Below are 15649 nucleotides of genomic sequence, written 5' to 3'. Positions count from 1 at the left end.
TGATAGCATTCTTTCTATGTTGGTGGGGAAATGTAAGGTTTGTGCGTGATGAATCTAAAACTTTCCTTACATTTATAGGAAGGGGGAAACAATAATTGACAATTATGAATTATGAATTCCACTTACCGTTCACTCAGGCTACAGGGTTGGGAAAAGCCATCTAAAACTTAAAATGCAATCAAAAATCCACTATTCAAGTTGCACAAAGACGTGTCTTTTCAACAGACGTCTCTACCCACTGGGCACACATACAACAAAGCCCAAACGCCGTGCATACGCTGTCCATACGACGTCCAACTCAGACGGGCACACATGGCACACATACAACAACAACGCCCAAACGCCGTGCATACGCCGTCCATACGACGTCCAACTCAGACGTGTTTCAACGTATTTCTTTGCAAAACAGCTGCTGACTGAGGTCTGACTCGGACGTCGTATGGACGGCGTATGCACGGCGTATGGGCGTTGTATTGTGTGCGCCCAGTGGGTAAAGAAATAGTTAGACACGTCTTTTACAACGTCGATACGACGTCGTTGCAAAACGCTGATAGGAGGATGGATTACTGACAATGAATGGATTACTGACAATGAATTACGAAATGGTAGAACCCCCCCACCCCCTCTAAATTCAATAAATCTAAGATATGATTGCTATTAACTACCTGTGACATCATCAGCAGATAATAAAGCGTCATGTCTCTCATTCTTTACAATGTATATTACCTTTATATTATTTAATGAATTATGCATTTCATCCTCTATATATCGTCCAGCAACCTTTATGATAAAGGCGAAAAAAGATAGCAGACCCGTGGGAGCCAGATTGCTCAGATGCCGAGGTTCCTGTGCTGGGATTTGAGTCCATGATCTTGTGGTCTGAAGTCAAGACCTCTTCTGGCTGAGCTAGAGCTATGGATAAAACAACTGCTTTTAACTTTTTAATGGATCCTATGTAAGTAAAGCCTGCTAAAAGTGTCAAACTCCCAAAATCCACCAGAATACTGGAAATTACATCTACTCTGTAAAAAAATGTCCTGGGGGGGCCCCAGCGTGGTCAAGAGCCCCCCCCTGGGAAAAACTACTTTTTAATTACTGCTTAAAGGGCAAGACCACTTTGGTATAGTAGGTTTGGTTGTGTAGTTACCTTGCCATCATGATGTAACTGGACAAGAAATCAAAAATAATTTCTCCATTGACTAGAAATTGACAATTTAAAATATGCTCCTCATTGACTTACATTGTACAGTGAAGAGGGTCTTTTAAACCCGTAACTAATAATGTATATTTATATATATATATATATATATATATATATATATATATATATATATATATATATATATATATATATATATATATATATATATATATATATATATATATTGTTGGAGCCATTTGATTTGATTTCATATTTTTTGACTGAATGGCGCCCCCACTGGTCGCCTCGTAAAATGGCACCATGGTTCCCTATTAATCAGACCGCAGCTGTGTGTAGCAGGACGCCAGAGGAGGAACAGATTTTCAACCGCTCGCTCGCTCGCACCATACACACACAGCGCAAATCATGAAAGAAAGACTTTGAATTGAATCACTTTGAGTTTATTTTGAAACTTTATGCTGCGCCTGTTTGTTTTGAAAGCCTTTTAGTTTAAGTCTGGAGCCTGTTATTGTTTTCGTTGTTTGCCCCCGCCCCCCATATTATTTGAAACGTTTACAAAGTCCTTCCATACATCAACCTGTTCAAATCAACCTGTTCGATCCAACAAGTAACTATCAACAAACATCAAACAGTGAGTAACAACAACAGCCCAAGTCAAAGCATAGTGAGCGCGTTTAAGACGTATCCTGGCGTGGATAGGCATATTGGCCATATATATATATATATATATATATATATATATATATATATATATATATATATATATATATATATATATATATATATATATATATATATATATATATATAATATATTTTTATAATATAAATATATATATATATATATATATATATATATATATATATTTTTTTTTTAATATATATTTTTTATAATATACAAACAAATCTGTAATATATTATCAAACATCTAACAACAATATGAACTATAGTGTTAGTAACAATGACATATCACATGAGTCATTGTGAAACAATTATGATTCATGGTCACACTATTTCAGTAATATAATTAAATTGATTATATCTCATTGTATTTATTTCATTTTATTTGAATGCAGGATCATTAAAATGAGTCCATATACAAACACATGTGTTGAATTAACTGTGGAAAACTTGAAGACCAAGGCACTGGATTAAAGGTAGGGTAAGTGATATTTTTGGGTTAAAACAAAAAGTATTTTGTTAAAAGGTTAAATCACTATATTCTCATAGTAATCATTGCTATAGAGTGTTTGTTCAGTAACAGGAGTCTCCATGTCTCTCCAGCTCTTTAATAAACAGAAAATACATTTTCTGGTAGGTGTAAAAATCTCAGCCAATCAGGAGAAAGTACCCATTTCAAGCTTCATTTTTATAGTGTTCCAGTTCCAATTTTGTCTGCTCATTTCTTAGTGTCATCACTTCTAATTTCACTTGTTTAATCTGTATCCTGATTGAGTTCTCTATCCTGATTGGATAAAATTGGAAATGAAACTGAAACTGAAACGAAAATGCATTTTCTGTTTTATAAAGAGCTGGAGAGACAAGGAGACTGCTTTTACTGAACAAACACTCTATAGCAATGAGTACTATCAGAATATAGAGCTATTTGACACTTATTTTAACCAAAGAAAATCACTTGCCCTACCTTTAAGTAAACTTGGCTGTTAGCCTGGTCCCCTACCAGGCTAACTTCACAGCTAAATTTCCATGGTAACTAAGGTAGGATTGCGTACATTTTCTTTCGTGAAATCGTGTCATGGATCATTTTATCCAGGGTGCTCTGGCTAAAATAATCTGACAAGATAATTCAGCTTTCATGAAACCGATTCATCGCTAATCCTGGCTAAAATAAACCAGGATTAGCGATGGATAGGTGTTAAATCCAGGCTTAACCCCTAATTCTGCTTTCGTGAAATAGGCTCCCGGTGAGAGTTGAACCACACATCATTTACAGACTTGTTAGGGCTTACCCCTATTAACAATATATTATTTCAGCTACAGTGACATCACGACTTTGAATGTGTGAATAGGGGAAGAGAAAGATGCTGTTTGTTGCAGGTCCCTGCACTACAATACGTAACCATAGTTTTGAGCTAGGACAGAAAAAGATCACTGTATACGATCCATCTCACATACGCAATGCTAAACCCATGTTTGAAACTCTAAGACAATGGCAGAATCCTTGTGTGTCTCAAAGAATAGTTGCCAAAATTTAAATTTTAAGTTTACAGGTGAATAACTGAGTTATATTATACACACTATGTAAAGTTAATTATTAATGACACCCAAACAGAGTCACAGTTGAAAATAAAAACACTTTATTAATCAATAAAAACAATCCCAGATTGCCAGCAAATAATTCAAATTAAAACTAGGAGGGAAAAATACATCCAAACTGAAAGCAGGGTGTGAGAAGTTGGAGACATTGATTGGACAAACGACAGAAAAAATGACAAACAGTAAACATGGAAATATTTACATTAGACAGACAAAGCAGTGCACTAAGATGGTAGTACAGTAGTATTAGTAACTTACTTGGTATTGCACTGAAATTAATGTTCCCAATTGAACTGAGATCCATGCCTGAATACCATGCCGAATTACAGGACTTTTAATAACACAATGTCTCCTTTCAAAACTGAAATGTATGACAGATCTTATTTTAATGCTGCAAATTTTCATTTTTCAGCCACTTTCTCAAATGTTAAATCAACTCAACAGCTGTCTGAGCTGCAAACGGCCTAATTATTCCAGTGGGGTAACATACATTTACTGACAGACTTCATTCAAAAACACAAAACGAGTAATAGCACTTCTACTTTGAGAAAAGTAATTAATTCTCAAAACCTTTAATTCAAGATATGTGCTTGTGAAATAAAGGCATTCAAAACAAAGTGTCCACCACACACATTCTGTTGTTTGTCAGTTCACTCATTTAAATAATTACTTGGCTTACTTCTTTAGCAACACAAAAGTTTTGACTTAAATATTTCAGCCAACAGCTTGGCTTTCAGCAGTTAAAAATCGACTGAATCTTCAATTGCCTCTGGTAACTATCAGTAGGATGATATTGGCAAATAAGTTACTTTCATGGGCATTGCTACAACATTGCTTAGAACCCAGTCACCATCAAAGAGAACAAACCAGATCGCAACACATGATGTCAATCAAGATCCAGTAGTCTTCATACAGTACAATCTATAGTTGCTAGCCCATCAGTTAGTGTTTTGTATTCCTTCAACCATTTGCATTCCTAAAATGTGATTACAGGCTCAGCACAAAGAGTTCAGATCAACAAAAAGGGGGTGTAGCCTCTTTATATAATGCTGATGTGGATAGACCTATAACTTTGCTTATACTATAGATTATGAACATTTTGAGAGCCTCGCCAATCGCATATTCTGTCTTAAAACCTGCAGCAGAGGAATAGCAAAAGAGACACAGCGAAATGCATATAGCCAAGCCTTTGAAAGACAAATTACAGTGCTATGTATTAGTATACGGAAGCCGATACGGTTTCTAATGCGGTGTGCCTCCTTCCTAAAATGTCCATCTGCTCTTCTTGTCAATCTCCCACTTCTAGGCCTCTCGTCAACGGCCAGCCCAAGAATACACGCTCAACCACTGCCTATTTCTCGCTCCAGCATCTTACTTGTACGCACATCAAATCCCAATCTTTGTAGGCCCTCTAAACTCAAAGTCATTTACATTTTCTTTGAGTCAAAAACAAACAAGAAAATCATTAGGACTTTTGCAATGTAAACACTGCATTTAGAGTGTGGCGTTGGAGCTTTTAGATCGTTGCCTAGAGAGCAGGTGAAGTGCACCATACAACCTTTGGTTAGTATTGGTGTTAAAATGGCATTTCCTAAAATGGACTTCATTTTTAGCCTTTGGTATCTAAACTCTCAGAAGCTGTAGATGCTCCTTCTGTGCCTAAACAAGGTTTTGGAACTTTACAAGCCTCAGTGACTGAAGATCGCTGGCAAGTTTCCAGGGTGCAAGGTGATCTAACAGTCCATTTTTAAACTTGACCAATGCATAGGTGTTCCAGCCATATTTTGCTCACAATGTCTGTCTTTTATACTCCCATTTCTCTTGACAGTCCCTTCACTTGACTGGACAACGACTTCCATCTCTATGGATCGGTGCCAAAGGATCTAGAGCCCATCTTTTTCTTTTCTTTTCTTCAAATAGCTCATTCAAGTCCTTTCATACCCTTCTGTTTCCTTGTTTGTTCCTTTTTTCACCAAAGTAATGAAATATCAGTACTCAAATGAAGAGCTTCTTCTGTTTTCAAAGTTGTATCCAGGAAAAAATGCAGGAACACAAAGAAAAGTGTGTGGGGGAAAAAAAACTAATGCAGGAAGAGTAGTCGACAACGCTATTTTTCTTCTCACCAGAATCTTCTCAAAGAAAAAAAGGACATCTCTCTTGCAACTGCAGAAATCTTTCTTATTGATTTAGCAAATTGAAAGAATTAACAGCAGCTCTCCCCGCCTATCCTCACTTCTTCTTGTCCTTTTGTTTTTTCTCTGGCTTGCGGTTCTGCTCGGCAGCTGCCATGTTCCGGGGCATGACGAGTACGCTGCCGTCAGAGCTGTACTGGAGGGAGTACTCGCTGGGCGGGTAGGGCCGGCCCTCCTCATCCCTCAGCTGGGCGAACACCTCCTGATAGACGCTCTGCATCTTCTGCTTCATCTGCCGAATGGAGCGGATGAACTCCATCTTCTCCTTCAGCAGGCGGGCCTTGTCCCGCCGCAGGTCATGGACGCCCTGCTCCAAGTTGAGGATGGTGTCTAGCTTGCGCTTGCGACAGTTCTGGGCTGCCATCTTGTTTTTCCCGCGGCGGCGGATGTCACGAATAAGGGCCAACTGGCCTTCGCTCAGGTGGTGCTTGGCCAGGAGCTCGTTAAACTCCTCCACGGGTAGGTTGATGATCTTTTCGTTGGAGAACGGGATCTTCATGGACCGTGCCCGACGCTCGTCACGGCTGGACTGCTTGTCCAGCAGGTCCTGTGCGGGCTGGAACTTAGAGTGATGTTTGTCACGGACGGTTTTCTTGCTGGACGAGATGGGGAGCTCCGGGTGTTCAGAGAAGGGGGAGGAAAGGGGCAGATTGTAGGTGTGATTGTGGCTGATGTTATCCAGCTGAGGCAGACCATGGAACTGGGAGGGGTCCTGATAGCTCATACGGCAGAGTTTACTATAGCCAGGCTGGTAGCCCCCAACGGCACCTTCTTCTGTCTCTGCGGTGGTCACCTCACTGTCAGTGCTGTAGCCCACGGCTCCTTCCTCTGAGAAGGTTGCAGAGGTGGAAGAGGAGGATGCTGCGGAGGAGCAGGAAGTCTCTGAGCTACTCGGGGAGGCTGGGCTGTGGCTGGAGTCCAGAGAGAGACCCGAATCAGAGTCCAACTCATCCTCAAGCTGGGAGGCCTGAGCCTGGCTGAAGCCCTCCTCCATGGCAAGGTCCAGCAGGCTGATCTCGTCCAGCATGGACTCCTCCAGCAATGTACTGAAGGGATCAGGCAGTATGGGGGCGGCGGTGACGTTGTTACTGGTGCTGTTCATGAGCGGCGGGAGAAAGAGGCCGGTCAGGTTGGTGGATCCAAATGTAGAGTTGACGTTGGAGGAGTTGCTGGACGACAGTCTGAGCATGGCAGGCCTGGGGGTGCTGCTGATGGGATCCAGCTGTGGGTTGAATAGTGTGGGGAAGTCTTGGCTGCAGCTGGGGAGTGAGGCTTGGTGAAGGCTGACGTCCTGGTTTATAAGTGTGGAGCGAGAAGAAAGTCCAAAACTTCCCATGGTATTGGGGTCCACTGGCGCACTAGTGCCATTAACACTGCTGGCACTGGTGTTAGAGGTGTTGTTGACCTCCATTGCCTTCAAAGTAAAACACAATGATTTGGTTTAGTGATCATATACAGTATAAACACTTCCCCAATATTAAGGCATTAATATTCAAGTTGGTACTAAAAATGTTCCCCCATTTAAATATTCAGTATTACTCAAGTATAATGAGAGGTTTGATATGTTCCTACTTAAGTGTGTTCGACTCTAAAGACATTTCCACCAAAACCAGTAAGGGTAATCAATGTAAGGGATGGAAAAACTGACAGTCCTATGTATTTAATTAACATTCGATTCAAACAGTTACAGTGGATATTCTTGTACAACTTTTTGCCATAAAGAATTTGAATGAAAAGGCTGATCATTAATTAGTAATAAGTAATTAATAATTCTTATACATTATTAATGTGTTCCTCAGATTAAAACAAGATATGACAAGTCATAATATCCCCGCTTGCGGCAGGCTTTTTTTGCCCCAATCTGCAGCACAAAATGTAAAAGTGGTCTTTAAAATGAAATGTCAGCCATTCCAATGCAACCGAAAGGACTCCACAGAGAGGTTCATCGGTTGGCTACCAATATAAAGTGTGTGTGTGTGTGTGTGTGTGTGTGTGTGTTTTTCTAACGAAAAGTGCAGTAGAACCTTTACCAGACCATAGTGAAGTCTGTGGGTTTCAGATACCACATAGCCTTTATAAAAGTGAAGCTCACAACGTGTCTTTTAATTTCATGCAAGTTTGCCCTTTCCACTACTGGCTTACATGAACAAAATACCCAAATGGGTCCATTTGGTTTCATTAATGTCTTTTCTAATTCAAGTATTCAATAAAAAATGAAAAAGAGCAGATCTACAAGCACACAAGGCGGCGACGCGTTGTGAGCTTGTAGATCTGCTATTTTAATGAAGCATGAAACACGCTGATTTTAGCGTCAGTTTTGATGCTAAAAGCATCATCAATCTTGGAATGGTTTGCATCATTTTAATCACAAGGCACGTACCTATAAAATGGTATATAGATTGACAATGTAGGTGACACACACGCAAGTGTAAATGTGTTTGTTTGGGAAAAAAACGCTTGTTTCGGCGCTTGCTTTTCATTCTCACACACACACACACACACACACACACACACACAGTGTTGCCATGTGTACTAATTTTAAGCGACCTCGTGTTCTGTAAAGTTGCTTGTAAATATTGGTAGTTGCTTTTTATTTGTTATTATTTTGTTGTGAGCTTGTAGATCGGCTACTTCCAAATAGTCTATTTTCAAATAGCCGATGCATATAGGTTTAAAGTGCTCATGTAGCCTAATAGTCACTTAAATATTTGGCTTGTTTTCATTGACCTGGTTGCTTATTTCTCTCTCATAAATCTGGCAACCGTGTCTTTGTTTAGACCAGCGAAGAAGAAAATGCGGAAGTGATGTTTTTTTCCCGTGTGAAAGACAGTATTATGTTGCGAAAATATAAAGACATTACAGCACCATAACATGGTTAATACATTTTATTGTGGGATGTACAATACATGAAAATTACGGGTGTAATAACGCGACTTGCGTCGAGAACTAATGGAGAGCGGACATGACCGCGTTTGGCTAAAAACTGTTAGTTAGTTGCTGTTACTATTAGCCAAAATCGGCTAGCGCTGGAAGGAATCCACTTCACATTAACACATTTATATCATATTTACATGCCGAGTTAAGCTCTGACATTTAAGTGATATGTAGCCTGATATTACCAGATTGCTATAGTGGGTTTAGAATATTTTAGACGTTTTTTTTCATTTGCTCATTGCTCATTTCAGCTCTTCTGGAAAATCAGCCAGCCCTAGAAGACTATCTTCATGGGCAGTCAGAGGCGTGTCTAGTCCCATAGCTTGGGAGGACGAGGCCGGCCGTTCAGAGTATGGGAACGTATCCCATTGGCTTAAACGACAGGCAATCACGCAAAAAAAGTGTCCAATACATGTCGGAAATATGTCGGGTCAGAGTGAATATAGACCCGCCAGCTTTCAGCAAGCGGGTAAAAAGATGTAAGACTACCATTTTGACCAGAAGATGAATTGACCCCAGTCCTTCACTGAGACATGACACATACCTGCAGCTCCATGATAGCCATGATGTCCTGCCACTGCTGCTCTAAGTCCAGCTGTGGTTCTGGCTGGGGCAGTGGTGGAGCAAGAGGGAGGCCCTGAGATGTAGAGGGAGCTTCTTCATTGGGGACACCAATCTCTGGGGTGACCACTGGAGCTGGAAACTAATGAAGGCCATTCACTAACATTAGGACAAACACGGCAACAAAACATGACTTTCCACCACACTGTAGTTAAAGGTAGGGTAAGTGATATTTTTGGGTTAAAACAAAAAGTATTTTGTTAAAAGGTTAAAGCACTATATTCTGATAGTACTCATTACTATACAGTGTTTGTTCAGTAACAGGAGTCTCCATGTCTCTCCAGCTCTTTAATAAACAGAAAATACATTTTCCGGTAGGTGTCAAAATCTCAACCAATCAGGAGAAAGTTTTTTTTTTTTTAAAGCTTTATTTTTTATAGTGTTCCAGTTCTAATTTTGCATGCTCATTTCTTAGTGTCATCACTTCCAATTTCACTTGTTTAATCTATATCCTGATTGAGTTCTCTATCCTGATTGGATAAAATTGGATATGAAACTGAAACGAAAATGCATTTTCTGTTTTATAAAGAGCTGGGGAGACAAGGAGACTCCTTTTACTGAACTCTATAGCAATGAGTACTATCAGAATATAGAGCTATTCAACACTTATTTTAACCAAAGAAAATCACTTACCCTACCTTTAAATCTACAGTGTGGAGAGCCCTGAGCTGTGTTAATCTAACCCTGAGAGTGTAAAGGTGAGGACTGTACTGTGTATGTGTATATTTTTCTTGCCGTAGTGATCGATTCCATTACAGTCATGGATAGTAACTTGAACCAACATAAGGCCTTTACCTCTGCCTCCTCTCCAAACGGGAAGGTGGCCTCCAACAGCCTCAGACATTCTTGGAGTGATAGTGATGTTTGGGAGCCATTGCCTGTCAGCTGTGGGAACAATAAAGGACAGGTCTAAGATGACTAATGACGTATTTAGAGGACTCAGTATTGTGTTTGAGATAAACAGTAATGGCATACTAAAAGGCATAATATCTTAACGGTGATATTTTTTGTTTAAAACAAAAAGTTTCTAGTTAAAAGGTTAAGCACTTTTATACACATCTGCTTGTTAGTACTGCATCTACTTACATCATCTACGTTAAAACCACTGTTTTAGTTTTTCTTGCATACGTTTTGCTATTTATTAGGAAGAAAACCCAGACAGGATCCAGATCTTCAAATAGTAAAATCAGCAGGAGGTTGATATATATATATATATATATATATATATATATATATATATATATATATATATATATATATATATATATATATATATATATATATATAAAAAAAACAATAGTACCGGGGTTTGGTGATGTTCTTTTTTGTCAGAATCAGCTTTGTTTGCGTTTGTTTACTGGCTAAAAGAGCTCCTCCTGAGCCTCTTTACTGTACAATGAGGAAGTCAATGACTTCCTCATTGTATGAGGAACATATTTTGAATGATCAATTTCTAGTCAATTGAGCAATTATTTTTGGATTTCTTGCCCACCTTCTTGCCCACGTTACATCATCATGGCAAGGTAACTATACAACCCAAACCTCTACCAAACCAAAGTGTTCTTGCCCTTTAAGTAAAACTACATCACTCCTTTACTTAAGTACTTTTTCAAAGGATCTTTATTTTACTTGATTTTGTTTATTTGTGTCTTCTGTGTCTACCATACACAGTATGTTTAAATTCATTGAAGTGAGGATTAATTCTTATGTGCTGAAATGTTGTCTGCCACCATGAGGGAATGACATTTCAGCATTCTCAAATTCGCCCTCAAATTTCATTTCTGTTAATTTGAGCACTTTCATCTGTAATCCGGGTACAATACAGATTCATAAAGCTCAGAAAGAGAGAGAGAGAGAGAGAAGTCTGTCTGTTTTAATAATTAACAGTATTTTAAGTATTATTCTTAAGTACATTTAATATCAGATGATTACTTTTGATTAGGCTTGGGCAGTATCAAGGTATACTAGGGTACCGGTATTTAGAAATACAGAAGGTATGATTTTCAATACCGTGAAAAATACAGATGCTCCAGGGCGCCCCAGTGGATCACAGAGAAGAATAAATGCTGTTAATAATCATCTAATATTAAAATAAATGCTGTTATAATTAAAACAGACAGACTTCTGTCTGTGCATGCATACCCCCTATAAATAAGGCTATAGTCCACAAGGCTGACCCTGGTTTGAATGTGGAATTGTTATGTTTTCCAGTAAGACCAGCTGAAATGGCTTTTCGCGACCATATATGGGACGTATTTCCTAGAGAAATAGGGGTTGGGTGCTTCTCAGTCAATCACAGCGATGGGGGCGGGTGGTCCACTGACTGAATTAGTACTCGCAACATGTTGCCAACATGTTTAGATTTCTTTAACTCTCCGATTCAAACTCTCCATTGCACACTGCAACAAGGCAGTACTGATTCAAGTTTACGTTACTGGTTACACTAATGTTTATAATTGTTTGTTTAGCTGTGTCAGTTTGTAAAGCCGTGTCTTAGTTATCAGTCTTTTGCAGTCAGTCTTAAATATAATTATCAGTATTTAGTGCCCACTCCTTTAGTGTATTTTTGTCACTGTATACATTTTGCACACACGTGAAATTTGTCCTCTGCATTTACCCATCCTAACTATAAGGAGCAGTAGGTGCTATTAATACAGTGCCCAGGGAACAGTTAGGGGTTAAGTGTCTTGCTCAGGGACACTTTGACACAGACTGGGCGGACCGGGGGTCAAACCCTAATTCTAATTGGCATCTTTCACTTTTACCAGTCATTTTCTAGTGTGATATCTCTCTTTTACGCAAGTATGGCTTTTAGGTATTTTTTCCACCTAACACAGTGCTACAAATGTCAAGGCAGTTCAGATTATTGGCAAGTGAAAGTGTGACTTTGTCAAACTAGAATGAAGGGGTTCGTCTGTCTGTAGTATGATGAGGTTTAATTTACCACTATATCCCCGGACAAGATGCTAATCTAGGTTACCAACTGGATGGCCCTGGAATGTCTTCAAGCAAGAATAACTCTGAGGGCTTTTAACCACTTAACACTGTCATCTTTATTTATGGGCATGGGTTAGGGTTTTTAATTGAAAAAATAACAAAACAAAAAAAACAGACCTACAAGCAAGTGTTGTGTCGTGACATGTAGAATCGTTGTTTGTCGTAAGACAAAGTATATAAGGCTTATGTGTGTTAAGGCTGTCACCACTTGTGGAGGGAAATCTAAATCATATCATATTTATAACTGTAAATGTCTAATTACAATTGTCTTCCTCAACAACACACATACTATGGCCTGGAAGTGATGCTTATTTCTTATTTTTTTATTTTGAAATTTAACTGGAGGATACTCAGTGGATGCTCTTACATGGAAGTCTCTTCAGGCAACCAACCTGCTCTGGAATGCTCTCTCCTGTCTCCCCATCTACCGGCTGAGCCCCCTGTAGGTTCACTCCGTTCCTCCAGCTTTCCTGTGCCTCTGTCCTTTCCTTGCTCTCCTGTGGGCTGGGTTTCTCCTCCTCGCTCCCCTTCTGTCGGTTGCTGTAGTTGAACACTTCTCGTCCAGCGCCAAGGTCAATATCCTGTCGCCACAGGATGTCAATCAAATCAATGTCCTGGAAAATAAACACACTGCCTCAATAAATAAATGTTGGGAATACAAAGACAAGTGATAGAACTAAGCCTACTAAAGGTGAGTAGATAATCATTTCAGCCAACTTAAAAGTGTAAATTAAATTCTCATAATTTTGGCCAAGATGAGGATTTGCTTTATAAGTTGTTTGTTTTCTTCAACAAGATGACTGTATATTAATATTCCTCCATTACAGTATTCTTTTAGCACCACAGACTGGCAGATCATGTAACAGAATTCTGGTCAGATGATGCAACCATAGCATAACCTCTTAGCCATGGTGGTCATGTGACCCCAAATCACAGCCGGTAGGCCTACATGACTTTACAATGGCTTAGTGTGACGAATAAATGCATTACATCTCTGTGCCAAACCTGTGACAGTGTTGAAGAAAGCACATGATAAGCAAAAGGAACTGTAATTGAAGAAGTCTAGATGAATTATACAACAAATGCACAGCAAAATACTTACATTAAGTAACCAGTAAGTAACTAGTGTGTTATTAAAGAAAGCATTGAATTGAATGCTTTTCTGCTACTCAACTCAAAAAATACTTTGACACCCAAATTAGACAATTCCCACTGGTTCCATTCATTTGTCACTCAAAACAACAAGTGCTTGGGACCTCTACTTGTGCTGGTGTTGGGCAGAGTAAATGTGAGGTCGTGCTCCAGTACCTCTTTGGTGAGGTCATCGTTGCCGTCCCTGTTGCCCTGCTCCTGGGAGCCCTCGGGGGCCACGGCTCCCAGGCTGCCGTCCGCTTCATTCAGGTTGTAGGTGGATTCAGGTGCTCCACCTCCTCCCCTCATGGCCGGGGTAGCGTCAGGGTTGTCCACGTCCTCTAGGCTGGCCCCATTGTCCAGGGTAATGCTGGGGCTGGACTGGCTGGCTGCAGAAACCACAGTCTCTGTGTCACGGTGCACCAGCCAGGTGCTGAGCTCTGGACTGGGCACGGAGAGGCGATCCAGCTGGCGCACCTGGTTCAACAGCCGGCGGGTAGTAAAGAAATGGTCGAGGTCCACACTCTTGGGATGGATGCCATAGCCGTCCAGCGTGTTGCGCAGGTTGTGAAACTGGGTCTGGGTGTAGGCTGAGCTCGGGCCCAGGATGATCTCTCTCAGTGGGGGCAGCTGACTGCTTAGGTAGGTGTCAACGTCCACCCGCACCCCAAGGAGACTCAGAAGGATGGTGAACTGAATCAGGCCCTCTGTGAAGTACTTTTTCAGGTAAAGCATTTCTTTACAAAGGAACAAAAAGTGAAAGTAAAAAACAAAAATGAAAATGGGGCAAACTACAATGCAGCAAAAGTTCACTACTTATACTGCAAGGCTGAGATAAAGACATTAAAGTATGAAATTAGTGAAAATGGTTTAGGAAGAGGGTCCTTGGCTTTATGTTACGTGTTCAGTTAGTTTTAAGTGGGATTAAGATCCAAAAGTGTATTCGATCCACTTTGTTGACAGTCCAGTAATCGTCCAAAAGCATTGATCTTCATATGATCCTCATCCTCCCATGCCTGAGAAAAGCCAAGAAAGCACAAGTTATTGCTGTGATACACAGGACATGTTATTACTGTGGTACAAAGATCACGGAAAAACTTACTCCAGTTGTGGCCCATTCTTTCAATTCTACAGCACGTATAAGTCTTAGCCACCAAATAGTTGTATTAATAACACAAGAGAGAGAGAGAGAGAGAGCGACACTTGCTAGCTACATCAACCATCCACCGCATCCTCCCAAGACCAGAGAACTGATGACGGTCCGTACGGTGCTTCGTACAGTACAGTTCAACGCCTTTTTTAGTCTAAATATTGGATTATTTTAGCAAACCAAATGATGAAGACACAGACCTACAAGGCATCATCACCCCACCCCAGACGGGCCAACCACCTATCTGTACTGTAGTGCATGCATGCTTGCTGAAGGTGAATGAGGGAGTCTGGACAGCTCGCTACCTAGCCGAACACACACTGCTGGCTGGCTGGCAGAGGGTTCCTCCCTCCTCACAACAACTGCGCCTGTGTCTTTTATCCTACTATCGCTAGTTTAACCAACACTTAAGGAAATCCATGAGTCTAACGCATCAGCCTTATTATACAACATACATTACCACTCATGTGTTTTGTTGCCACATCTGTTAACGCGCAAAATTGTTGGAAGTTCTCTCAAAAAGTGACAGGTATAATTTTGGCCGACTACTACTTCCGCCGTGGCTAGCATCAACAATCTCCCTAGCAACAGGTGGGGGAAATGTGACTGACAGCCGGGACGTCCAATCGGAGCCCAGAAACACGATGACGGCCCAGGATCCCAGCAAAATTCGGCCAATTGCAAAGAGACAACAGTGGGATTAAAAAACGAGGAAGACGTATAAATACGGACCGCAAAGCCTATATGCATGTGTTTGCTTTATTAGACAATTATTTACTGATAAACTTTCAAATGTGTAAAGTCCCGATCACTTATAAATAACGTTGTCGGCCTTAAGTTGTCCATAAGCACGGTCCATGTTGTCAAAGAGGCAGCTAACGTTAGCTACACTGCAGCTCAGCTGTCATAATAACCGATGCGAGCCGGCTATCGAGACGTTTCCATTGAAAACCTCTACTTTTAATACTTACACATGACGGCTTTGTAAATGTGTCTTCATGCCCACAAGTCCACCACCCCTAAGACCATCATTAAAAAAGACAACGGCTTTATTAAAAGCTCCACGGAGCAGGTCAACATTTCATTCTCCAGCCTTTCCTCACTGAATGGCCCACCATGACTTGCAAAATTGCTAGCTAGTTAGCCTAGCCTAGCAGCGCCGCTTGACACAAAAACCACGCTTTCA

General features: G+C 40.4%; 1 protein-coding gene across 5 annotated transcripts; it reads right to left on the bottom strand.

Moving 5' to 3' along the window:
- Positions 1–3456: 3456 nt before the first annotated feature.
- On the bottom strand, positions 3457–15612 carry nfe2l1b (nfe2 like bZIP transcription factor 1b). Of its 5 annotated transcripts, none has more exons than XM_084079353.1 (6): positions 15435–15612; positions 13491–14329; positions 12575–12796; positions 9981–10070; positions 9109–9267; positions 3457–7044 (listed from the first exon to the last, which is right to left on the bottom strand). In XM_084079353.1, the coding sequence occupies exons 2-6, from the start codon at positions 14046–14048 to the stop codon at positions 5668–5670; spliced, it is 2406 nt and encodes an 801-aa protein (XP_083935479.1). In that variant the 5' UTR covers positions 14049–14329; positions 15435–15612; the 3' UTR covers positions 3457–5667. The 5 variants fall into 5 exon arrangements, with proteins under 5 accessions (XP_083935479.1, XP_083935483.1, XP_083935481.1 ...); XM_084079357.1 differs by having other exon boundaries at positions 12575–12763; XM_084079355.1 differs by lacking the exon at positions 15435–15612 and adding an exon at positions 14924–15036.
- Between the last annotated feature and the right edge of the window lie 37 nt (positions 15613–15649).

This window comes from Gymnoscopelus microlampas, assembly GCF_963454915.1.
Source record: "Gymnoscopelus microlampas genome assembly, chromosome: 14".
NCBI lineage: Eukaryota > Metazoa > Chordata > Actinopteri > Myctophiformes > Myctophidae > Gymnoscopelus > Gymnoscopelus microlampas.
Note: the sequence above shows the minus strand (reverse complement) of the source record. Positions and strands in the feature narration are given on the sequence as shown.